This window comes from Microplitis demolitor, chromosome 6 (assembly GCF_026212275.2).
Source record: "Microplitis demolitor isolate Queensland-Clemson2020A chromosome 6, iyMicDemo2.1a, whole genome shotgun sequence".
Taxonomy (NCBI): Eukaryota; Metazoa; Arthropoda; class Insecta; order Hymenoptera; family Braconidae; genus Microplitis; species Microplitis demolitor.
The window spans coordinates 7918292-7941809 of NC_068550.1; the positions used below are offsets into that span (position 1 = coordinate 7918292).

The 23518-nt window shown below is 32.1% G+C and overlaps 1 protein-coding gene across 1 annotated transcript in view; it reads right to left on the reverse strand.

Annotated features, from left to right (window-relative positions):
• Window positions 1-23518, reverse strand: part of LOC103580569 (uncharacterized) — a 221879-nt gene that overhangs the window by 45096 nt on the left and 153265 nt on the right. The window contains exons 7-9 of the mRNA XM_008562374.2: window positions 18495-18604; window positions 11488-11606; window positions 7285-7591 (exon numbers count right to left, since the gene is read on the reverse strand). Coding sequence (XP_008560596.2) covers window positions 7285-7591; window positions 11488-11606; window positions 18495-18604 — 536 coding nt within the window. The remainder of the gene's footprint in view (window positions 1-7284; window positions 7592-11487; window positions 11607-18494; window positions 18605-23518) is intronic.

Consider the following 23518-nt stretch of genomic DNA (forward strand, 5'->3'; position numbering starts at 1 on the left):
TTATTACGGAGACCAGGTGTCGAGATCTCTCAACTTATTTTATTTTTTTTTTCTCCGCATATTTTCTTGCAGCACGTCAATTTTCATTTTCAAACTTTTCCAACGGTTCCACGTCCCTTTTATACTTTCTCCAAGCGCGTGTCTACCTTCCCTTTATATATAAAAAAAAATTCATCCCCTTGCTGTACTTCCACCACCGATAAGAAGCTTCCCGGAGGTACGTTTCACAATAACTTTTTTATTCATTCCATCTTCACCCTCTGATGCTATCTTTTTTTTTCTTTGTTATTTTACTTATTTTTATTTTCACTTTGCCCTCCAATTCACTTTCTCCCATTTTCACTCGACGCCTACTCGCTCATCGCAGTTCGCAGTTGGCTTTTCACTTTAACTGCAAGGAAACTGCGTTTTCCATTCACTAAAAAATACCCTGAGTGCTTTTGACATTCGTATTTCTCGAGGGAAAACGACTGACACAAAAAAAAATTTTTTTTTGCTTTTTTCTGAGGTTACTTTGCCGGAAACTTTTTAATTCAGTTGTTATAAAACTGGACACACTACGCGTTACAAAAAAAAATTAAAATTAATTTCTTTTAATGCTTTCAATTATTTTTCTTCAAATGTATCCCCAACCACATTTATTAACTTAAATTATCTTAATTTAGTTTAAAATTTTATTAAAAGTATTATTTTTCGTTATTATCAATATAAAAAAGTTTGTTATTGCCTTACAAAGCTCCTATTTCGAAACTCCCCTATGTGTTTGCAAATGACGTCGAGAATTGATCAGATGAGACGAAATTTAGCTAGAGATGTTCTCTTACCGTCTTGTTGAATTCGAACGTAAATTGCCCAAATTAGGCTACAAGGCGTATCTGAAATAGTTTGAACCAGAGCGCGATCGTATTGTCTGATCGTAACTGCCTCCACCTAATTGCAATATCGACATCCCTACGATATAGTCTACGCGTTTGCTATTTCAAAGCAAATAATTTACCAATTATTATTATTATTATTGTTATTATTTCTCGATGGCTGTACTCACTTGTAAAGTTATAAAAATATAACAATTGTAAGTGCATACACGGAGAAAAAAATGTAGTAAATTTTACTAAAAAATATGATAATAATTACTAAATTTAATAGTGATCTTAAAACGCTTATGATTTAGATGAGAAGTTCATAAATAGATACGTATATTTTATACAGGTCGTATAGTATTTTATCATATACTGATTTTAGAGTACTTATTATAATGTATAGTAAAATTTATATGTCAAATATGAAGTATTAAAAATCCGATTATTAATAATTACAACTCTATTTAGTCAATTTTACTATATTAGAATGTAAATAAATAAAATTAAATTTTTAATAACTTTTAACTTTTCATTATTATTGCTATTATTTTGATTATTATTGTTATTTGTCATCTGTATTGGTGTTGGTGTCGATTTTTATTTTTAAAAAATCATTTTTGTTTCAACCGAGATTCGAACCTTGATCTCCTGCGCGCGAATTCTTTCCAAGGCCTGACGACCCGATGTCTCCTTTGAACAAAAGTTTTTGAACTTGTAATACATAAAATTTACTATACCGATAGTAAAAAAATATAATCGTGTTAGCAAAAAATACATTATGCATAATAATTTTTAATATCTTCTTATGTAATAATTGCCAACCAGCAAATTTTACTAAATGTTTTATAATAATTAAAATACAGAATGTATTTATTCATATCTGTCATTTTACTACAATATTGTAATTTTTACTATATTTTTTTCTCCCCTGTATATATACGTATTTTAGGGACGCGCAAAAAAAATTTTCATTTTTCTTTTCGCTTTAACTTTTCGGTTTTTTTTTACAAACTTTTTTTCTTGCTACGAATTGTGTAAAGACGCGCAAAAATTTTGTTTTTTTTTTTTTTTTTATATTTAGGACTAATATTTAAAAATTTATATTTTAAGATGATATTTCATTTTTTAGCATAATTTAGTGAAATTTTTTTTTTTACTATACAATAACTTTTGAGGGGTGAAAGCGTGAATGAAATTGATTTTTTTTTAGTCCTTCTGATGTATATAATATAAATATATATGTAAAGGGAGAATATGTAAGAGATGCTATCGTGTAATAATAGTCTTTATAAAATGTATATGTATATTATATAATATATAAATGATAAAATGACAGAGAATATTTTAAAATTTTATAGCAATTCTAATTTACGTTGAATAAAATGTGTCGCGTGTATACTTTTAACAAAAAGCGAGAGATTCATATTCGCAATTCAAACGTTCATCTGGGTTCCAATTATTTCGCTTGAAAATTTTGCACTTTCATTCTCGCAATTTGCAACCAGTCCACCGTACTCGCTAGCTCTCGTCTCTTATTTCGCATCTCCTTGTCAATTATCGCGTCGACATAAAATAAAGATGTCAAGCGTATAAAACAAGAATAAAAATGAAAAAAAGTTGTGAGTAGAAAAAAAAAAGAAAAAAATGTTCTATATGTATATATATAGAGGGCATTATGTCTATTTGTTGCGAAACATGGATGAGATTTTATTCCATTTTATTATATGTCGGTACTTTAACAGGATCACGAGCTAAAAAGAGAAATAGGATAACAAAAAAAAAAAAACTATTGTTAAGAGTGAAAGAGATAGAAAAAATATCTTCATATCCCAATAGGTTGCTGCAAAAATCGTCACGTCGAGATTGTAGAATCGAAACGGACAACTCTTCTATCTATAACACAAAACCCATGGTCTTGAAAAAGCATCCTCGCATTCCTCGTAACGAATTTTTGTCCCGGCATTACTATACCCTTCGGCATATCTTTATTAACCTCCAAACATCGTGAAATTCTGTACAAACGTATGAAACTAATAAAAACAACCCACTTTTTTCTCCGTTCATTTTTTCATGTTATTGGCAAGATTTTAATATTAACTATTCGCATAATATCTTTAAAGGGAATTCAAATTCACTTATGCGTTTAAAAATATATCTATTTTTAAAAATATATCTCGCATACTCGAATCACCGTATTCTCTATTATTGATGATATTTTATATCATATATATAGATTTGAAAGGCAATATAATTTATATTTTAGCGACGTAGGAGATCGATAAATCGTAAACGTGAAAGGGCTACGCTTGAATGCACTTTTCAGAGTAGAGACCATATCACACAATGGGAAACGAGGCTCGAACCAACTGCCTAGTAGTGCCATGAGTGTCCCATGCTATGCACTGGTAGTACAGCGGGTGTATTTTATGCCAACGAATGCGATCCAGCTACCGATCCCATCTCTCATGCGACATACACACACACACACACACACACACACACACACACACACACACACACGCACATATCCAATGTTCCGTGTCCATTTTATGTCCAGTGTGTGACTATATTTACTAATACTACAGTAGTAGTTTATTCTAAAAGCATGAGCAGTAGGAATAAGCCGTTTATAGAACTACATTGCTAGGTGATGCTGTTATTGTTGTTATTGTTGTTATTGGTGGTGTGTAGGTTATTCAGATTCAGATCTCTAATTAGCTGTATATCAAATGAACGCGTTGAATCGAGTGGTAGGTGCGAGACGATCTCGTGTGTGAGAGCATCCAATCGTTTACGTTAGATTGCTTCTCTCTCGTTTCACCTAGTCGATGATGCACTTTCCAAAATCCCATTTGTATGTTTAATATTTTCATCCTTCATACTCCATCTCTGTCTCTATCCCTCTATAGATAATATATTTTATATATATATAGCAGAGACACATATATCAGCATTTATAGCCTTCAGCTTGAATGAATTCTCTATTCATATCAAAACTATTTTTTTTTTTTTGATTAACGACTTTATCAAAGCTAGTTATAATAAATATATTTTAGCGAAAGAGGATTTGTTTAACCAAAGTGTAGCTTTAGATGGATCGTAATGAGAATTAGCAATCTACAAATTCAACCCCTACAATAACTGAACCTATATATATTTCCTCCAGCAGCGAACGTAAATTAGTAACCAATGTTTCCAAGCTTATTCAGCGTATATTTGGATATGGATAAATGTCTTGCTGGTGTTTGTTTGCGTTAGTGAAACCATTTCACATCCGATGGCTAACTGGCTTGGTTATACCAATTTACGCAGAATTTAGTTTATACTGGGTAAGAGGGTATGAGTGAATGAGAAAAAAAGAAAGCCCGTCGGGATAATACTACTATTAACTATACACTGTAAAAAATTTTGGACTTGGTGTGGTGTAAAAATTTTGGTGTGAAAAGTACACCAAATATCGTGTTAAGTCTAAGCGGTGTGAATTAAAAATTTTTACAACGTCAATCGTGTAAATGTGTAATTTATTATAATTTTCCGTTAAGAAAAATATTTAAATGTTGAAAATTCTATTTAATATCTAGGGCACAAGCATCATTTGTGGCCGCTGCTCCATTTTTGAACATTTAATACTCTATTATAATCAATGAAAAGTATTAAATAAAATTGCCATTTCAATAGTGGGATAAAAGTATCTTTGAATGCATTTTAAAAACTGGCCCTAAAGTGGTCAAAAACGGTACCTTTACCCTGAATAAAATTAGTATAGTTATCGATTAAGTAATTAAAAATGTTCAATATTATTTGTTGCTCATTAATTAAAATTATAATGAGTAACATGAAATGGTGTAAAAAAAATTAGATTACACTGTGTTGAAATTACACGGATAAATAAATTACACAGACGACTTTTTACAGCGTTATTTCACACTGCACAGTCGTGTTAAGTTCTCGGGGGCCATTTTTACACCAAAATTTTTTATAGTGTAATAATAATAGTAATAATAATAATAATACATTTTGCTGTACGTATGTGTTATTCGAATCATCCTGCGTTACCAATAATCTATGGTATGAAGCTTGTTCAACGAGTTTACACGAAACAAAATGTATTTTCTAGTGTACTCAGCTGTCGAAAATAATCCCGAGTGTATACATTTTTAGGTGCATCAAATAATCCCCTCAATGCTCTGTCCGGTGTTGTTTATTTACATTTTATAAATATATAAATGTATTCCATACTCAACATGCACGATTTATTGTTATTATTATTTTTATTATTATCAATATTTTGTCATCATTACAATTAATTATTCTATATATATATATATATATATAAATTTTTAAAAAAGTTTAAGGTAAATCCTCACAATCAGAACCAAGCTAACTGCCGTTGCGCTAATTTGAAAAGTTTGTCCGCGTGAGCGTTAAATTAAAACTTTACACCACTCTCGCCAACTTACCATCAGAAAAATAAATTAATCACACCAACTTTTTCTTACTTTTCTTTTCCTTATACTTTTACTCTACTTATACTTATATCTTTATCTCCTTTACTATTCGCTGGTTATTTTTTATCTCAATATTTTTCAGAATTCGTTATTTACCGGAAAAAAAATAAAATCCTCGTTCCAATATTACTTATGAGATTTAATGTAACTTTAGATTTCAGATTTAACTGGGTTACCGTATATCAGAACTACATCTTATATATATTCTCTCACAACCGGTCATTTTCATGCATCCTCTATCCTTGAGCCATCTGCTGACTTTTCCGGTGTACTTGGATATTACCTAACCTAATTCGTTTATTTACGAGCTTAAAACTATTACACAAAATATCAGAAATATTAAAAAAAAAAAAAAAAATACTCTCCGGCAGTCGAAATAGAAGTAAATTTCTCACTAAAATAATTTCTAACCCAAATTGGAATGTTGAAAAATATTAAAAAATAAAACCAGAGCTTACGCTATTAGCTTCAACTTCATTTTTAACAAAAATTATCCAGGTCATTCAATTTAAAAGTTATTTGAGAAAAAAGTCATAGAAACAGCATTTTTTGTCGACTTTAAAATATAATAATTCCTACAATTTATAAAAATACTTATCTGGCTTTAATAATTTTCTAACTTGGTCAAGCTATTAGAAATTTACAAACGATAATTATGCAAAATTTTCAATACTATTCACTAGCAATCACAGAAAACATGACAATGAAATTTTTACCATCCACTTATTAATCAAAATTTTGAATCTGCTCATAATATATAAAAATTATTATAAAAAATTGAAAATCTAGCTCATGTTAACACACGGAAAAAAAAGAACTGTTGCTGCAACAGGACCCGCCTTGTTACAGCTACAAGATCAGTCTTGTTCCAGCTACAGGTTATTCCTGTTCTTTTAAGAACAAAGGTACCAAAGTATCATTTTTAGTTATTTTTGAAAATTTTACGTGTCCATCATTCATACATTATTAAACAAATTTTGTGAATCTTTGAACGTTATTAAAGTAATCAAAGCACGTTATATTCAATATACATCATTTTCTGAACCAATGGTTTTTTTGGAACAAGTTAGACTAACCAAAACATACTATTGCGAAATTCATCAAAAATTCCAGTATGAGGACAAATAAAAATAGTTAGATTTCTATTAAATCTACTGAAAATGAACTGAGACCACTAGAAAGATTCCGCAGAAGATATAAGTATGTCTAAGTTATACTTATAAGAGAATATGAAATATCAGTGATTAATGATGTGGCAAACGGTCGGTTGGTAGTGGCAGCCAGAGATGCTAGATGCTGGGATAACGAGAGGTTTCTCATCTGGAAAAAGCTTAGGAGCCAGGTGCGACTATGGTTAAAGTTAGATCGTTGGATTGGTTTTCTGAATCGACGCCCGAATGCTCGTGCGATTATCCCTCCTTATTCATCGTCCTTCACCTCCGTTCACCCTTCTTTACCTACTTCCTACTAGCTTCTACCTCTACCATCCTACCGCTTCTATACGGCCTCATTTCATCCCGTCTGCACTCTCACCCTTCCTTCTACTAAATATATATATATATATATACTCCCTAGTTCTTCCATCTATTTCTTTTTATCATCCTCACCAAAGGTCACGTGCGCGTTTTACTCTTGCTTCCGCGCGCGTAAAAGACCTCTGAGACTTATATTGAATCACGATAAATCTCTCCAAGCCATTCCAATATAAATTCCACCCAGAAATCAATTTTTATAAACCTTGATAGAAAAAAATACGTGCTTGCAAAAAATTTTTTTATTACTGATCATAATATTCGTTGGTCATTAAATTACTATGGTTATTTTGTTAAATATGATAATGAGGATAACAATAAATATTATAATTATGAGAGTAAATTGTATATATGAATAACAAAGTAGTTTAGATAGTAACTGACCTTTTGGAGCTGAGTTTGTCCAGCGGGTTCACTAGCGAGAAGTTGCTTTAGTGCCGTATGCCCATGACCATTTTGGGTTGTTGGCGCCCCGGGTGTACTTGGTGTGCTTGGATTGCTGCCTGGGGTGTTTGGAGTATGTGGTCCTGTTGTTGGACTGCTTGGACTCACGCTTTCATTAACCTTACTCCCAGCATGATGATTTTCAGTATGACGACGCAAACTCCGTGCATCGCAGTACGACTTGCCGCATCCTTCTGCTTTGCACTCAAACGGCTTTTTGTTCCTGTGTGTCAGCATGTGGCCATTCCTACAATGATCAAAGCATCACATATTTTTTTCTCTTTATGATACACATTCACATCATACACACCCAGACACACTATGACAAAAAGCGTATCAAAACAACAACAAATAGTTGACATTATACCAACAAAAATACTGTCCAACATCATTACGATTATGATTACGATTATGATTATGACTATGGTTATGATGGTGATTGTAAAGAAGACATTTAAGAGTATCCTGAAGCTAAATTGATGAAGAAAGTAAAAAGGAAAATGAGTTATGTTAGTAGTCTTGTTCTTGTCATCCTAATTATGATTCTAAGGAGCCACTGGCAACTACCTATCAGCTTTGAAAATCTATTCAAGTGAAGTAAACTCTGGTACAGTTGTCGTGGTATCTTCAGAGACATCTGAAAGCCTCAGGCGTAGTCTCTTGTTCAAGAGAAAACCAGCACCAGTACTAGTACCAGTGCTAACAGTAGCAGTAGCAGTACTAGTACCTGTAGCAGAAGCAGAAGCAGGTTTCTGTTATCTGAGGGTCGGTTGTACCAGAGCGAATGTGCTTTTAACGTGGCCGCAAGGGAATAGTGTAAGCTGAGTTTCCTAAAGCTAGTGCTATTGATAAAAAAAACAGTAAAATAAATAAAAAATGAAACAGATCGTAGAATCGAGTATCAAAGCAACCCTGCCCTCTTTTTAGATTCTTTTAAAGACGAGGATTCATGCGTGTAAATGGGGTCATTCACTGAGTGAGGAGTAAGCAACAAGTAGGCAGAGAGATAGAGAGAGAGAAAGAGCAATTTCACGCCTGCCCAGGGCCAACTTTACCCCGGTTGTCTGCTCTCTTCAACTCCTCGGCATTCACTTTATATAAGAAGCGACAGTAACTTGGTTATAATTGCATTAATTCCCTAGCTGAATTGCTGCGACGAAACCATCCCTTCATGGAATCACTCACCACTCTCCTTCTTCTTTCCTCTTCTTCTTCTGGTTCTTCTTATTCTTGTGTCGCCATTTCGTTCTGTTTCTTATTTTAATTATCTTTTTCCTGCTTTTCGGATTAAACTCAAGTAATACAACATTGTCTCTAATTATAGTGCTCTGATAATTTCCTTAACCACTTCCGGATCAAAACAAGATCTTTCCACAGGGACTATTGATAACATTACAACGAGAGCTTTAAGAATTTTTATAGGAAGAAAAAGCCCCTTGACGATGGAAACCCATCAAACAAATTACTCTTACAATTACCCGACCACCAAAGATCTCTTTTAGTTCCCATACTCTATCATCTTAATGGATATTATTTGAATTACGTAAAAGACATAGAATATATATGTAGGTAGAAATAATTCTTAAGCTTGTTCTGGTTTTTGGTATAATTAGATTTACAAGTTAACGAGGATCGGCATTGGTTGTTACTGCAGATCCCTCGTTTGTATCGGGCGCCATTGATCCTGGTATTGGAATTGCCGGGATTCCGTTTTCACAGACAGAAGAAACTCTCTAGCCCCCCCCTCCCCCCCGCCACACTAGATGTATTCGAGGATAGAATATCGTTTCCAGTAAATTTAAACAACATTGGCAGAGTCGTATATAGCAATGGCGAAAGGTTACCAATTGAGTAGGGAGGTCTCCAAGAGTTTTATAGCCTACCGATAGAGAATGGGAGATCCCCTTAAACTCAGCCATTTCGTCCGAGCGACCCTTTCTACTTACTAATCCTACCGTTACGTTCCTTCATGGAAATGGGTTTAATTTGTAAAAGCTAATTTCCTCAACTTTTTAACATAGCTACCGTTTAATATAACACAAGCACTGAAGAACATTAACCTCTTTCAGAATTACGTTTACAACGGTCATCCGGTTGTACCTAAGTAGACTCTATTTCTACTAAGAAACAACTTCAAAGTAGACGATTGAGATGAATATAAGTTTAAGTAGTTTTCATTATTTTTTTTTATTTTAATAACTGTATCGTTGTGAAATTATTAAAAGATTTAAGAGAGTGAAATAGGTGATTTTCAAATGACTCAAATCATTGAATAAAATATTTTATTCGATCTGTAAAGTTATTTATTGAATGAAATACTTCTTGTTTGAAAATTTCAGTTCGTATTAGGGGTGTGCGAATCTTGTTTGAATCGAATAGTTCGAAAGATTCGAATAATTCGAAATTTACATCAGAATATTTAGTATTTATGACTTTATTGAATTGAAAAACTATTATTTTATTTATATTTGTACCTGGAAATAGTCCATATAATCATAAACTCAATGAAAGTAAGATTTAAAAAAGTTCAAAATATTCGAATCTTTTGAACTATTTGAGTTTTTCGAACTATTCGGATCTTTTGAATAGTTAGAATCTTCGAGGCAAATCTCAAATCAAATTGTTCGATTCGATTCACCTCGAATAATTCGAAGTTTCGAGTATTCGCACACCTTTAGTTTATATCTGAGAACGGCTCATGTTTAATTTTCATTTGCTAATGAAAGTGCAACAAGGATCGTTACGTTTATTCACATGTGTGTGAGAAAGAGAATAGATGGCATATTTTCTTAATGATTTTTCTTAGGAGTGTGTGAATAACTCGAATTTACAAATTATTCGTGTCGAATTGAATGTTTCGATTTTTTAAAAAATTTTAAATATTCGAATTATTTGTACGTTTTCAAATTGTTCGTAAATTTAAAAATCTGAAAATTTGAATCATTGTAAAAATTTTATTTTCAAAGTTCGAATGTAAATTTGAGTAGAACTCGAATAAAATGAAAATTTACAAATACTTCGAAAAGTTAAAAATAATAATAAATATTCGATCCGAATACTATTCACACAACCCTAATTTTTTTATGAAACTCAACATATCTCAACTCGACAAATGAAACAAAAAACTTTTATAATTTTTTACATCTCTAGTAAAATAAATAAAAAAAAACGATCACTTTGCAATACATGGAAAATTTTTTTCTTTGTAAATTTTTTTTAAAAAAGGTATTCTCAAAGGATATCATTTTTTACTTATCTCTGGCAATAATTTCCGAGTCCTTTTACCTAAATGTTATCTTTTTACATTTTTATTTAATATTGATTTTCAAAAATATGTTGATTGATTGAATTTAAAAGTAAAAAAAATGAAAACAGATAAAGATATATTTTATAAAAGTTTAAAAGTTTGTATATATATCCACATATATACAGATGTAAAAACAAAACAGGGTTCTTACAGTGGTGCTGTATCAGCTCATGTATTTGTGAGTGTGTTGTTAAAATAACTGCGATAGCTGTATAAGAAAAGAGAAGAAAAAAATGTAAGAAAATAATAAAATAAGAGAAATGCTGTCCAAGCAGGATAAACTGGAATTGTGAAAGCGAAGTAGTCCAGCCGATGGACAGCAGAGCGTCAGTGGAAGGAGGATTTAGAGATTCGTCTTTGAAGAAAAATACATAGCTGGTTGAGCTGAAGAGAGCTTGAAAGAGAACTAGCTAACTCTACCGACCATCTCTTTATCGATTTTCCTTTATTTCCTTTTCCCATTTTAAAAAGAATTGAATCCTCTGTCCAAGCACGCTCTCTTGCATTTGCCACCTGGTGTTTCCTCTGCAGCGTTTCGTTTCCTCTGGAGTTTCTCTTGGGTCAATCATATCACGTTAAACTTTTAAAACTTTAATAAAATATCGATAGATTAATAGATTCGGTTGATTTTTTTTGTTTTTTGTTGACGACTTGATAATAAGAGGGCCTGAATAAATAAGCGAATGATAAGCGAACACAGTGAAAAGAGTGAACAGAGGATAAAGAGAAAGAGAGGTATTATAAACACACCAATCTTCAGTAGCTAAAGGATGATGATGATTGTACAGGAGCATACACAGTCTGTAATTATAGAGAGAGGTGAGAGATGAACTCACAAGTGGTCCTGCCGCTTGAATGCTTTGCCGCACATCGTACAGACGTACTTCCGCTCGTCGCTGTGCGTCAGCTTGTGTTTCGTCAAAGCCGAGGCGTTGTTGAACACTTTACCGCACACCTGTAACAGAAAGAGATACCAACATGTTACCATTTAATATCCGCTATGTCTGTCTTACACAAATTATCATACTCTGCCTTTGTAATAAGATGCAAAATTAGGGGAGGCAAGCTCGTATAAAAATTCAGTATATTGTAAATAATTAGGACTGTTGTACTACGAAATACATTTTTCAATCGAAATTATTGTAAAATAATGTTATATTTGTTCAATATACAAAAATAATTTGGATCCGGTTATCAAAAATCATAAAATAGCATATTGTGTGACAAGGGATGAACCAAAACGATTTCAGACCAGGGTGAAGTTGGCTGCCCGAGCTTTAGGTGAGGGCTGAAATCACCCGTAATCTGAAATTGTTTCCTGCAGTGGAACTTGAAGTTTCATTGTCAGTAGCCAGTCAGAAACAAGTTAATTTTAGACCAATAGTGTGATCAACTATTAGTGTAAACGTAAATTGTAATTTACAATTTATACATGGAGAAAAATTTATGGTAACAATGACAATATATGATGGGAATGGTTCCCATAATCGGTTTTTGTAAAGTATCGATTATACGAACGGCACCCATACCTGTTATGGTAATCATTCATATAAATATGGGTATAATTCGTATATGATATCGGAATAGTTCCTATGGAATTATGGTAATCGTTACTATGTACCTATGGTAATGGTTACTATAATATTATGGTAATCGTTACCATAATATTATGGGAATAGTTTCCATAATATTATTGGAATGGTTACCATAATATTATGGGAATGGTTACCATAATATTATGGGAATGGTTACTATAATATTATGGAAATAGTTACCATAATATTTAGAAATTATAATAATTTTTTTTTTCTATAGAATTTTGCAGTGTAAATTATTATGAAGTTATTTATTATTATTATTATTTACAAATTAATTTTTATCTGCTCAAAAATAATATTTTATTGTAATATAGTTTCACAAAAAGATTAAGTATACAAAAAAAACGCTTATTACAAAAAAAAATTATTATAATTTCTAAATATTATGGTAACCATTCTCATAATATTATCGTAACCATTACCATATACTTAGGAACCGTTACAATGTGGTTATAGGATTGGTTCCTATTTGCTTATGGGAACTATTCCTATGAGTATGGTAATCATTACCATGATTTTTTCACATGCGATATGGGAACTGTTCAAATGATAGGAATTGTTACCATATATATGGAAACCTTCCCAGAAAGTATGGGTCTATATCCCATAATCAAGTAATCATTACCATAACGGTATAGGATGATATTTCATAAACGTACTAGGAACAGTTCCTTTAATTTTTTCTCCGTGTATAAATACTACTTATCATTTACACTTATTTTTATAAAATTTAATCACAAAGTCAGACATGTCATTTACGTAAATAAAATTAATGGCCCGAAATTACTATTAAATAAATAGCAAGTATTAGAACTGAAATTGCGAACACCTTCAACCAGCAGGCAGAATCATTTGTTTCTTCCCAAGGGACGAAACGAGTTTGTTTCTGCCCGCTGACTGAAGGTATTTGCTATTAACGCGTTTACTAATATTCGTTCGCGGCATGGGACTGAAATTAGATTGTTTCGATTGCTGATATCTAAAAAAATTGCTTTACTTAGCTGGGCCGCTTTGCCCCGGTCTCAACTATATACTCTTATATCAGAGAGAGTGAGTTGAAATGAGATACTATTTTTTCATTAACTTTGTTCGTAAATTTCGCAATTAAATATTCTATAACTATCAGCTGGGATCGAATATTGATATTTAATTTATTTTGCATAATTATTTTTTATTTTTCCATAGAATTAAAAAATTTTTTTTCTATTTTTTATGCGAGCATTACTACAGCACTATTTTCACTTTTAGTAAACGTGAAAAGATTTTTTTTTGGTTAAAATTCTAAAATGGTCACACGACTCGAGATGATCAACTTACCTCAAAAGGTTTTTAGAGACTATACACAAGCGTTTACAAAAAAAAATTTCTTTTGCTGAAAAATTCTATCTCATTTTGCCTTACTCTCCCCTAAATATAAAAAAAAAGTTGCAAGTACTTAAGTCGCTTAAAAATCCGACTTTCTGAATTATTAAATTGAATAAAAATAAAAAAGTGTATGATGAAAAAAAAAATATGACAAGACTTGATAAAAGGATGGTGGCTGGGTATGGGGGTAAAGTTCATGTGGCTTAATCTCACACTCTTAGAGTCGACAGATGAGGGTAGATGGGCAGTGGGAGGAAATCGAAATTAATTTCCAATACACCTGCGTCGTTACAGTGGATGGAAAAATGCACCAGCGGCAGGCGGCACGCGATTCGAACCTCCATTATCGGAAAAGTCTTTCCACTTTTGTACGTTTCTCATGGCCATTTCCATTCCCAACGTCGTCCGCACGTCAGCGCACTCGAAATCGAAATCGATTTCGTTGGATGTCGCTCAACTACTACTCAGAATATCTAGAGTACGTGAACGTAGACGGTCGTAGGTACCAATCGTTTTCACCTTTTCGACCGGTTTAAAGAAAAACTGTAATTTTCTCTATTACAGTGAGCGTCTTTACGAGATTTTCTATTTATGAGTAAAAAACTTAATCATTTTATTTGGTTTATTTTTTTTTCTCATCAGCTTTGCGTTTCCTTACTTTGCCTTCTTTATTCCATTGAGGATTAAGCAACTTGAGGATCGGGGGTGAGTATCGCAGTAATAGTAGAACCAGATAGTAGATGACGAGTTGAGTTAGAGGAGAACAGTCAAAGTAGAAGCTGAGAAACTTGATGCAAGCAACAGACAGAAATGTGGGTGTTACAGCGCACGCGGCAGACTAAAGCTATCTGGAGGCTTCTCAACTCAGGCTTCGTCTCTCTTCTAAGCAGAAAATCTAATTTGCGTAGCTTAACTCGTAAGGAGCTCCAGATGCACAAATGTCGACGCACTGGGGTTTCAATTTACGACAGAGACACCATGAGCTGCTGAAGGTAAACCAGTAGTTACTATAACCTCATCTCTGTTTCTCTTAGTTCCTCATCTCGTTCTATCTATCTTTAGTCTTGAGTTGTCATGGTTTTGCTAGCAAAAGCCGTATCTCAAGTCCTTTTGCGATTCTACTCCTTGAGTCGATGTATTCATCCTCTTCGCCACTACAACTGCTACCTTCATCCTCAGTTGAGAGCTAAATAAACATCATTACTCTGTTCCCTTACACTTCCCATCACTCCCGCAAATTCAGATCTCTAAAATAAGACTTAAGCCTTTGCCAATGTACACCAAATTCTATTGAATGCTTGATTTGATGGCATCGATGCTTCGTTTACGGAAATAACACAACTATATATACATACATCTTCTTATAAATTGATAATATACGCGAAGTACATAATTATGTTTCATTAGATTTCATTACATGAGCGTTTACTCATAATCTATCCCTGGTCAAAAAATTTCATCGGTTTTCAGTCTGATTAATTTTTTTTTAACTTGAAATTAAAAGCAAATTACGGGACGTTATTAACAAGTTAAAATCAGCTGATCGAGATAGCGCCCACCAGTTGTAGTGTCCCTGGTACGGAACTTATTTCATAACTGTTATATTCCAAACTTGAAAGCAATTTTGGCACGAATACTCCTCTGTTATTTGTCAGTGGCAAGTACCTTTTTTGATGGTAACATAGTATATCCTATTTTACATCGTGGCATCAATATTTTATGGAGTATCATTTACTACATATTGGAGTACTCGCTACTACAAATGTTTTACTACAATATTGTGGTTAGAAGAACCACAATTTTTTTCCGTGTATCATTAGTTTTTCAAAAAAAGATACTACACTGTACAAATAACCGGGGTAAGTCCAGGCGGTGTAGATGTTAAAATTTTCGGTGTTAGAATAACACCACCGACGGTGTATATATTCTTTTTATGATACCAGCATCGAAACTTAAAGTTTCAGTGTCTCTACAGCCCGTCGAAACAAGCTAATTTCAAGCCGATGCTCCAAACAACTGCTATCGAATTTGTTATTCACAAATCCCTTCGCAGCGGGCAGAAACATGCGTGTTTCTTCCCAAGGGAAGAAACACAATTTTTTCTGGCCTGTGCTGGATATATTAAATGTTCATTTGCAGCCTTATTAATCTCATTTGTTTACTTGTCACTTCAGTTTACTTATTTCATTTTTTAAGTGACAGTTTTAATTAACCAAATAAAATTACTAAAAAATAAGTTAAAATAATATTTTTGTATTATTTACTATTTAATAAGTGACTGTAAATCACATATTTCTCATTCTCTAACAGTTCTCCGCATCATCGGCTTGAAATTAACTTGTTTCTTACTGACTGCTGACACTGAATCTTCAAGTTCCGATGCAGGTAATCATGAAAAATATAGTGTGTGACTCAGGATAAAACACGATTTCAGACTGCGGGTGATGTCAGCCTGCGGCTCGGGCAGCCAACTTCACCCTAGTCTGAAATCGTCTTGTTTCATCCCTTGTCACACAATATACTATTACCGGTGTTGAAAAAAATTTCTCGGGGTTAAAATATTTTTCGTTGTTGAAAAGATTGAACTTTGTGAATATTTTTACTTACTCAATCACTACATTGAAACAGTGTTTTTATTAATTAATTAAATTATTGGTGATTCAAATGGCAGGCGTAATACTGTGTAGTTTTTAAATAAATTACGTATAACAGAAATAAATATTTAAATAAGTACATAGCAAAATTGAAATTTCTTCCAGATAATATTCATTACATTTTTTTTATAAGTAATTCATTTTTTTTCCTGATTTCTATATGTGGAATTGTTCTTTTGTACACCGACCTAACACCACCAAATTACACTGCCTACATCTGTGTTATTCCGTTTTACCACCGTGCGGTGTTAAATTGAGTCAATTTTTAATACCACTATTTTTACAATGCATTGTATTTTAAAAATTTTTTGAATTTGAATCCAATATCTTAATTTATCACATGAAGAATATATTTGTAAATAGTCAGATTGTATTTTCATTAATTTTTTAAATTATGTCAACAAATCGATAGTCACGTAGTCAATAAATTTGATTAAATTCGCATGTCAATTGTCCTTTAAAGTCGATAAAATTTTCAACAGTATAAACGAGTAAAAATATGTAGTACAAGCCAACTTTGAGTAAATTTAACAGATTAACTCTATGTAAAATAATAAAAAACTAAATTTAATTAAAATAATAGATAAAATTTATCGATGCCTGCAATGACTAACGACAGAGACCTCTATATATCCACATACATATAACCATATAGATATATCAAAGAGCCGTTGTTCGATCAATTAATTAACTTAACGAGCTGCTCGTCGCCATGCTTGAAGCGATGCTGAAACACTAACAGAGATTAGATGAACAGATAGATACGTCGGCGTATATATATGACAAGTCTAGTCTTGGCATCATATTGACAAAGAGACTTGATTTGAATCAAAGCAGCTAGCGATAGTAATCGATTTACAATGTAATCATGTGTTCACTCACGAAAGGGAATATTCTATTCGATTGTGTGTTCAAGTTGCTTTGACGATAAAACCTTAGAGTTTTATATTTCGGTATTTACTGGAGTAATGATGGTAACAATAATAATAATAATAATAATAATAATATTCATAATTGGATAGTATCAATAACGAGTATAACGAGGTATTGACAAAGTTGTTTGGTAGTATGTCCCAAGAGTTTAATCCACTTGTACTTTGATACATGGCCGTAGCTTGTCAACAAGTCGTGCGGGACGTCATTTAATTACGTGACAAGGCTAAGGATGCTGGTTCCTTACAAGTCCAAGGGTTTAGAAGATCGACAGCAGTAAAGAGAGAGAACGTAACGATCTTACTCTTAAGTGAGGTTCTATGTATATATATAGATATATATGCAGTTACACTGAGCAAGACCTAGAGCCATACCCAAACCTAGACCAAGACCAAGACCAAGACCAAGATGTAATACACCCCAACCGGTTAGTGGGTTCTAAACATCGTTGAGGCAACATAGTTCCGTTGTCCTCGACATTAGAGATGTCGTGTTCTGGTGTACGCTCAAGGGCTCGTGGACTGAATATTCAACGGGTCTTTCAAATGATACACACGTGTTTGGGTTCTCAGGGTTGGATACCATGACAAGAGCAATGCCAGTTATTTTAAAATATTGTTTGTCAGTGTCCAAGTTCTTCCAGCAGCAAACTAATAAATTAGCTATTTATAAATTTAAGTTATTTCTTAAAATCACATTAGTTTATTTTTCTTTATCTGATGATTTCCATATGGAATTCAAATTGTCATCTTCTCTGGTCTGCTCTCTGGCATTTTCTCCATTGTCCCGCGAGAGTAAAAGGCCAATCGCTAGATATTTCAACCATGAAACAGCACGAACAAAACAAAATAGCTCGGCTTTGTACGGACAAAAACGTAGAGAAAGCCTTTCCCCAGAGCCATGCGTTGGGAATTCTATTTTATCAGCATCGTTAATTGCACTGGTGCCCAGTATACAGTCGATAAAAGCCGCACTCGTCTCGGTTAGAAATGTATGGACGCTTTATATCTGTGTAGGGTGTGGGTGTGTGTGTGTGCGTGCGTTTGTGTTTGTGTGTTCTATGTATACTACTATAATGTACTTGACGCATCCACGTCTGCGTAGAGCCAGTAAACTAGGTCATTCTCGTTAACGTTCATTTCCACTATCGTGATGCTGCTTCTACCACTACTGTTGTTGTTGCTACGAGTAAAAGGCTTAGAAAACTCTACATCCTAAATTTGTTGAGCTATTAAAATTTTTTATTCTCAACTTTTAAAAATATAATTTTTATTAACAAAAGAGTAAATTTACCTGACACTGTTGAGGTCCCTGGCGGTTTGGAGATGAAGGCTTCGGTCTTGGTTTCTTTACTCCAAGTTTTCCGGGGTCACTTGCACCTGTTCTTGATTCTTCGCTGCTCCCTGAAATAATTAAAAAAGAAAAAATCATACTTTTTAAATTTTATTAAAAAGCTTGGAAGCAGAAAAAAAAGGAGTTGCTAAGCTAACTTATTTAGTTTATTTTTAAATTTCTTTTGAGTGGGACCTAAAACGCCTGAAGCATCGACACGAAAGATTGATCGTTCCTCCGGTTTTTCTATACATCGATCTATGAGTCTCTAATGGCCGATCGACCTGACGTAAATTTAACGACCGAGTAAAAATCTAAGTTTACGGTGAGATAGACAAGTCATTTTTATTCTTCTGATAAAGTTTTGGTATAAAAGTTGTAAAATAATCGTAGTGTCGGATATAGAAAGTTGAATCCGCTAACAAAATGCCCGAGTGTGATAAGTCGAAAAATAAATTTCACTCCGTAAATTTATTATCTTTTTTTTACTTGTCCTCTGTACCAGGCTTATATCGTTTGTCTTTGTCAGGGTAAATCGCAGTCAGTCGAGTAACACCTGCGACTCATTCAGTCATACATTTTTTTTTTTTTTTTTTTTTTTTCATTGCAAAGTTTTATTTTTATACAGATAGAATAGACTTTTAGTTATTTTTTTAATCATCAACTGTAAGAACATCATATATACATTTATAAATATATATGAATGAAAGTGATATAAAATAAGAAACCACTTCTCAGAAAGAAAATTTTTTTTTCTAAATTACTAAACCAAAAATCAGAAAAATCTGACTGAATAAAAGACAAAGAAAAATTTTGACTCGAATTTTTTCACAAACTGTGAAAATTTATGAAGAAAATTAAATAAAATCATCTAATTTTGTTAACTTCGAGTTAATTAATAAATTTAATAATTAAAAATAAAATCTAATTGTCATCGATTAAGTACAAAAAAAATCAAGAAAAAAATTAAAAAATAATATACAGAATTTTGCCGCAAAAATATACAACAGTATATTTTTAATCATATAGTTTTGCAAATATATAGCCGCCTATATATTTGGGTTTATACGTTTGAAATTATAAGAAAAGTATATAATTCTCATTATAAGGAATATATACTAATTAGATTATACTGATAAATATATATCATTAAAATTATAGTCGATACTTTATAATGTTCATTATAAAAAAATATAAACTTTTAAGAGTATATTGATAAACAGGTTAAAAGTTTCATTAAAACTTGTTAAAAATAAATTACTAATTAAAATTATTTTGCAACAATAAATAAATAAATTTCATATTAAAATTAAACTATTGATAATTCACCTGATAGATATTTTTAAGTAAGTTCCTAAATTATGTTCTAGTATGAGCAATTCAGAGAATGCTCATATGCCGTTACAACATAAATTAATCGTAGTCATAGCGATATAACTCAAAATCAGTATTTCATTTTGTCCCTCTTTTATATTAGCAATGTTATGTAAAAAATATAGGGTTCAGTTTGAATCAAAGTAAATGATTCAAATTCTCCTGTAAATAATTTAATAAAATTCCTTCATATTTTGTAATTATATTTAATTTTGATTCTGATAAATTGCATAGCACACAATGTCGAATTTATAAATTTTTGAATAATTTAATTAAAGGTATATTGAATTCTTCAAAAATTTCAACCTTTGAAGTTGAACAATTTTTTATCCTGCTATTAATTTACTTTCTACAAAAAAACGAAAAAAAAACGGATATCCTACGCAATACTAAAAAAACAAAAAAAAAATATGTGTATATAGATGTTCAGTTGAAGTTGATAAAGTTTATAAGCTACACGAACATAGAACGTGAAAATATTAAGCGGTATTCAGATCAGTTGTATGCTGAGTATTTGCGAAACATTTTATACATTGACAGGATTAATACGTTTAAATTCCGTTAAAGTAAAAAATAAAAAACAAGTTTTTAAAACATAAAAACTTGTGACCTATATCGCGACTGTCAATAGCAGTAAATAACTTTAGTGCAGGCGGAAATAAAATAAAGATTTAAATAAATGAAACAATAATTTATAGAGTAACTTGTTTAACCAGAGATGTAATTTACTTTTACTGAATGATATATATATATATATATATATATATTTTATTAATTTTAATTTAAATTCACTAAGGAAAATATATATTAATCTCAAGAAATCCAAAACATTTATATTTCTCTCTTATTCTCTTCTCTTCTATTTCTCATTCTGATGTTTCTGATTTGAAAAATCGTCTCACTCATTTCCCAGCCAAGCAATCTCGTTATTTCCGTATAGTATATATATATATAGTAACATCAACAGTTACTTGGTACATTATTCTGACGCTAAAAAATTTAGGGGAAGAAATGATGATTTTTTATTTAATCCCATTAAAATCGATCCTTCAACACCCCGATGGGTAAAGTAATGACGGGCTCATAAACTCTCCAGTGTCACTATTTTTTTTTTATCTAAAGCTTACAGGGAAGGAAAATTATAGGAAATTTTTATCGGGTTGTAGGAAAAACGATTTTTTTATTGCCACAGTATAGATTATGGGATTTATTTTTATACCACCGCTGTTGAAAATTTCTATAATCATTTTATGACGACCTTTAAGAGGCAAAAATCTATGAATTTTATTTCGGAAAATTCTGACAATTGTCTCCGAACGAAAAAAAAGTGAATAAATTTGAAAAACGGCTGATCCTATCGACCCACCCCAAAAACTTCCTAGTGGTCACATGGAAAAATTACAGCTTTAAGTGCAAAAACAGAGCCTTTGTGTAAAAAAAACTTCAAGTATTATAGTTTGAAACTGTTATAATTGAGACTACTTCTTATAATAAAGTAATTACAATTATAAATACCAAATTTTACAGTTTCTAATGTATTTTGACCTTATAAAACTGTAATATTTGCTACGTTTTTTAATTTTTACAGTTTCAAAGCACAAGGACTTTGCTGATATTTGAAACTAATTTTTTCCATTAATTTTTTTTGTGCAGAAGAGCTTCTTACATTGAGAGAAATGTCAAGTAAATATGCATATGCAGCATAATAATGTAACCATTACTATGATGTATAGGCATATTTCCGTGACATTTCTTTCCGTGTAGGACGTCATTGTGAACAAATATTCTTTGGATTTCTCAATACATTTGTAAATCTGTGCACTGTAAATAATCACCGAGGTAAGTACAAGTGGTGTAGGTGTTAAAATCGGTGGTGTTAAATTTAAACACCGAAAGCGGTGTGAAAATAACGCCGCCGCCGGTGTAAATATTCTTTACCGGTGTTTAAATATTTTATTTTGTGAACATTTTTACTTACTCGATCACTATACTTGTTAATAAATGATGTTTTTTATTAATTTTCATAAAGAATTGATATCTTGTGTTTTATAATCTTTAAAGTTAATACTCCAAGCGGACGCAGTTTACCCCGCTTTTACATTAGTTTAACACCAGTATTTTAACACCACCGAATTACGCCTCCTACACGGAAAGAAAATTGTACTAAAATTTATGATGTTAACATCGTAATCGTGGACTAGATTTTCATTGGCGTCAATTTTTAAATGTCTTATTTCAAAATTTACTATAGTCTATGTTAAAATTACGATGTAGATTGTATTCTTTACTATTTAACATTGTAATTTTAACAAAGACTATAGTAAATTTTGAAATAAGACATTTAAAAATTGACGCCAATGAAAGTCTAGTCCACGATTACGATGTTAACATCATAAATTTTGGTAAAATTTTCTTTCCGTGTATACACCGGTGTAATTTAATTTTAACACCGGGCGAAATTAAAATGACTCTATCTTTAACACCGCTCTTTTTACAGTGTGGTATCGTTAATTTTTGTAACATAAAAATTGTGTTTTTGAATTTGAAATACAATTCAAATTCTGATACTTCAAAAATATTTAACACCGGGATAGCGTAAACTTAGACCGTTTATTTTACAGTGTTATAAAAATGGTTCCAAATTTTTTCCATGCATACCGATTAATAGTTCCTGTACTTAATAGAATGCTCTTCCATAAAATATATTATCCGCTTCTTTAATTTTATCTTCATGTAAAGCTTAACTAAAAAATTTTCCACCAATAATTAAACTAATAAAAAATATTAATACGCTAAAGCTGGATGAAAAATGTAGCAATAAGTTAATAAAAGATAGGTTAACGGTAAATGGGATCTCCTGTAAAATCGACTGAACATATAGTAGATTTATCGCGAAAGAAGGCTTAGCGTAACAACGAGAGAGAGTGAGAGAGAAAGAGAAGGTAAACCTGAAAACAGTACTCGCGCATCAACAGCTATGGAAGCAGTAAAAATGGATAATCGAAGGAGATACACAAAAATGAACGACTGGCCGGGCAATTTATAATATTTATCGCTTATTCTACTCGATAATGGAATTTGGTGGTCGCGTATGCACCGAATGCCATCGCTAAATCCACAGACATGACATATGGTTTCGTGTAACCATTCTTGCAATATAATATTGGAAATGATAAAAAAAAATCCGTTGGAAGATGTACAGCAAAAATATGGAGGGTTTTTTTTTTTTAACAATAAGTCGAGAGAGAAAAAGAAGGAGAAAGAGATTTGGGAGTAAATTTATCGATAACCCAAGTTATTAAGTCATAAAGCAAAGAGCTAGTGTTGAGTTAAGGGTTGTTAAAGATGGATCCACTTCTCCATTATCGCGAATTTACATGAAGGTGGCGAAGGGGTGAAGGTAGTTTAAGATGGCCCGTCGACCGTGAGCTATTCTCTTGGGATTTTACTCATCTAAACTGTAGCTCATTTCTAGTCTTCAACGTCGTAGTATTTGCAGTTGTCGCTCCGTCTCTCATTATTCCAAGAGATAACGGCAATAAAGCCACGAGTCATAACGCATAATGGTTTAATTAAGAAGTTGTCGTGAGGTGACATTCGTGAAAATCGAC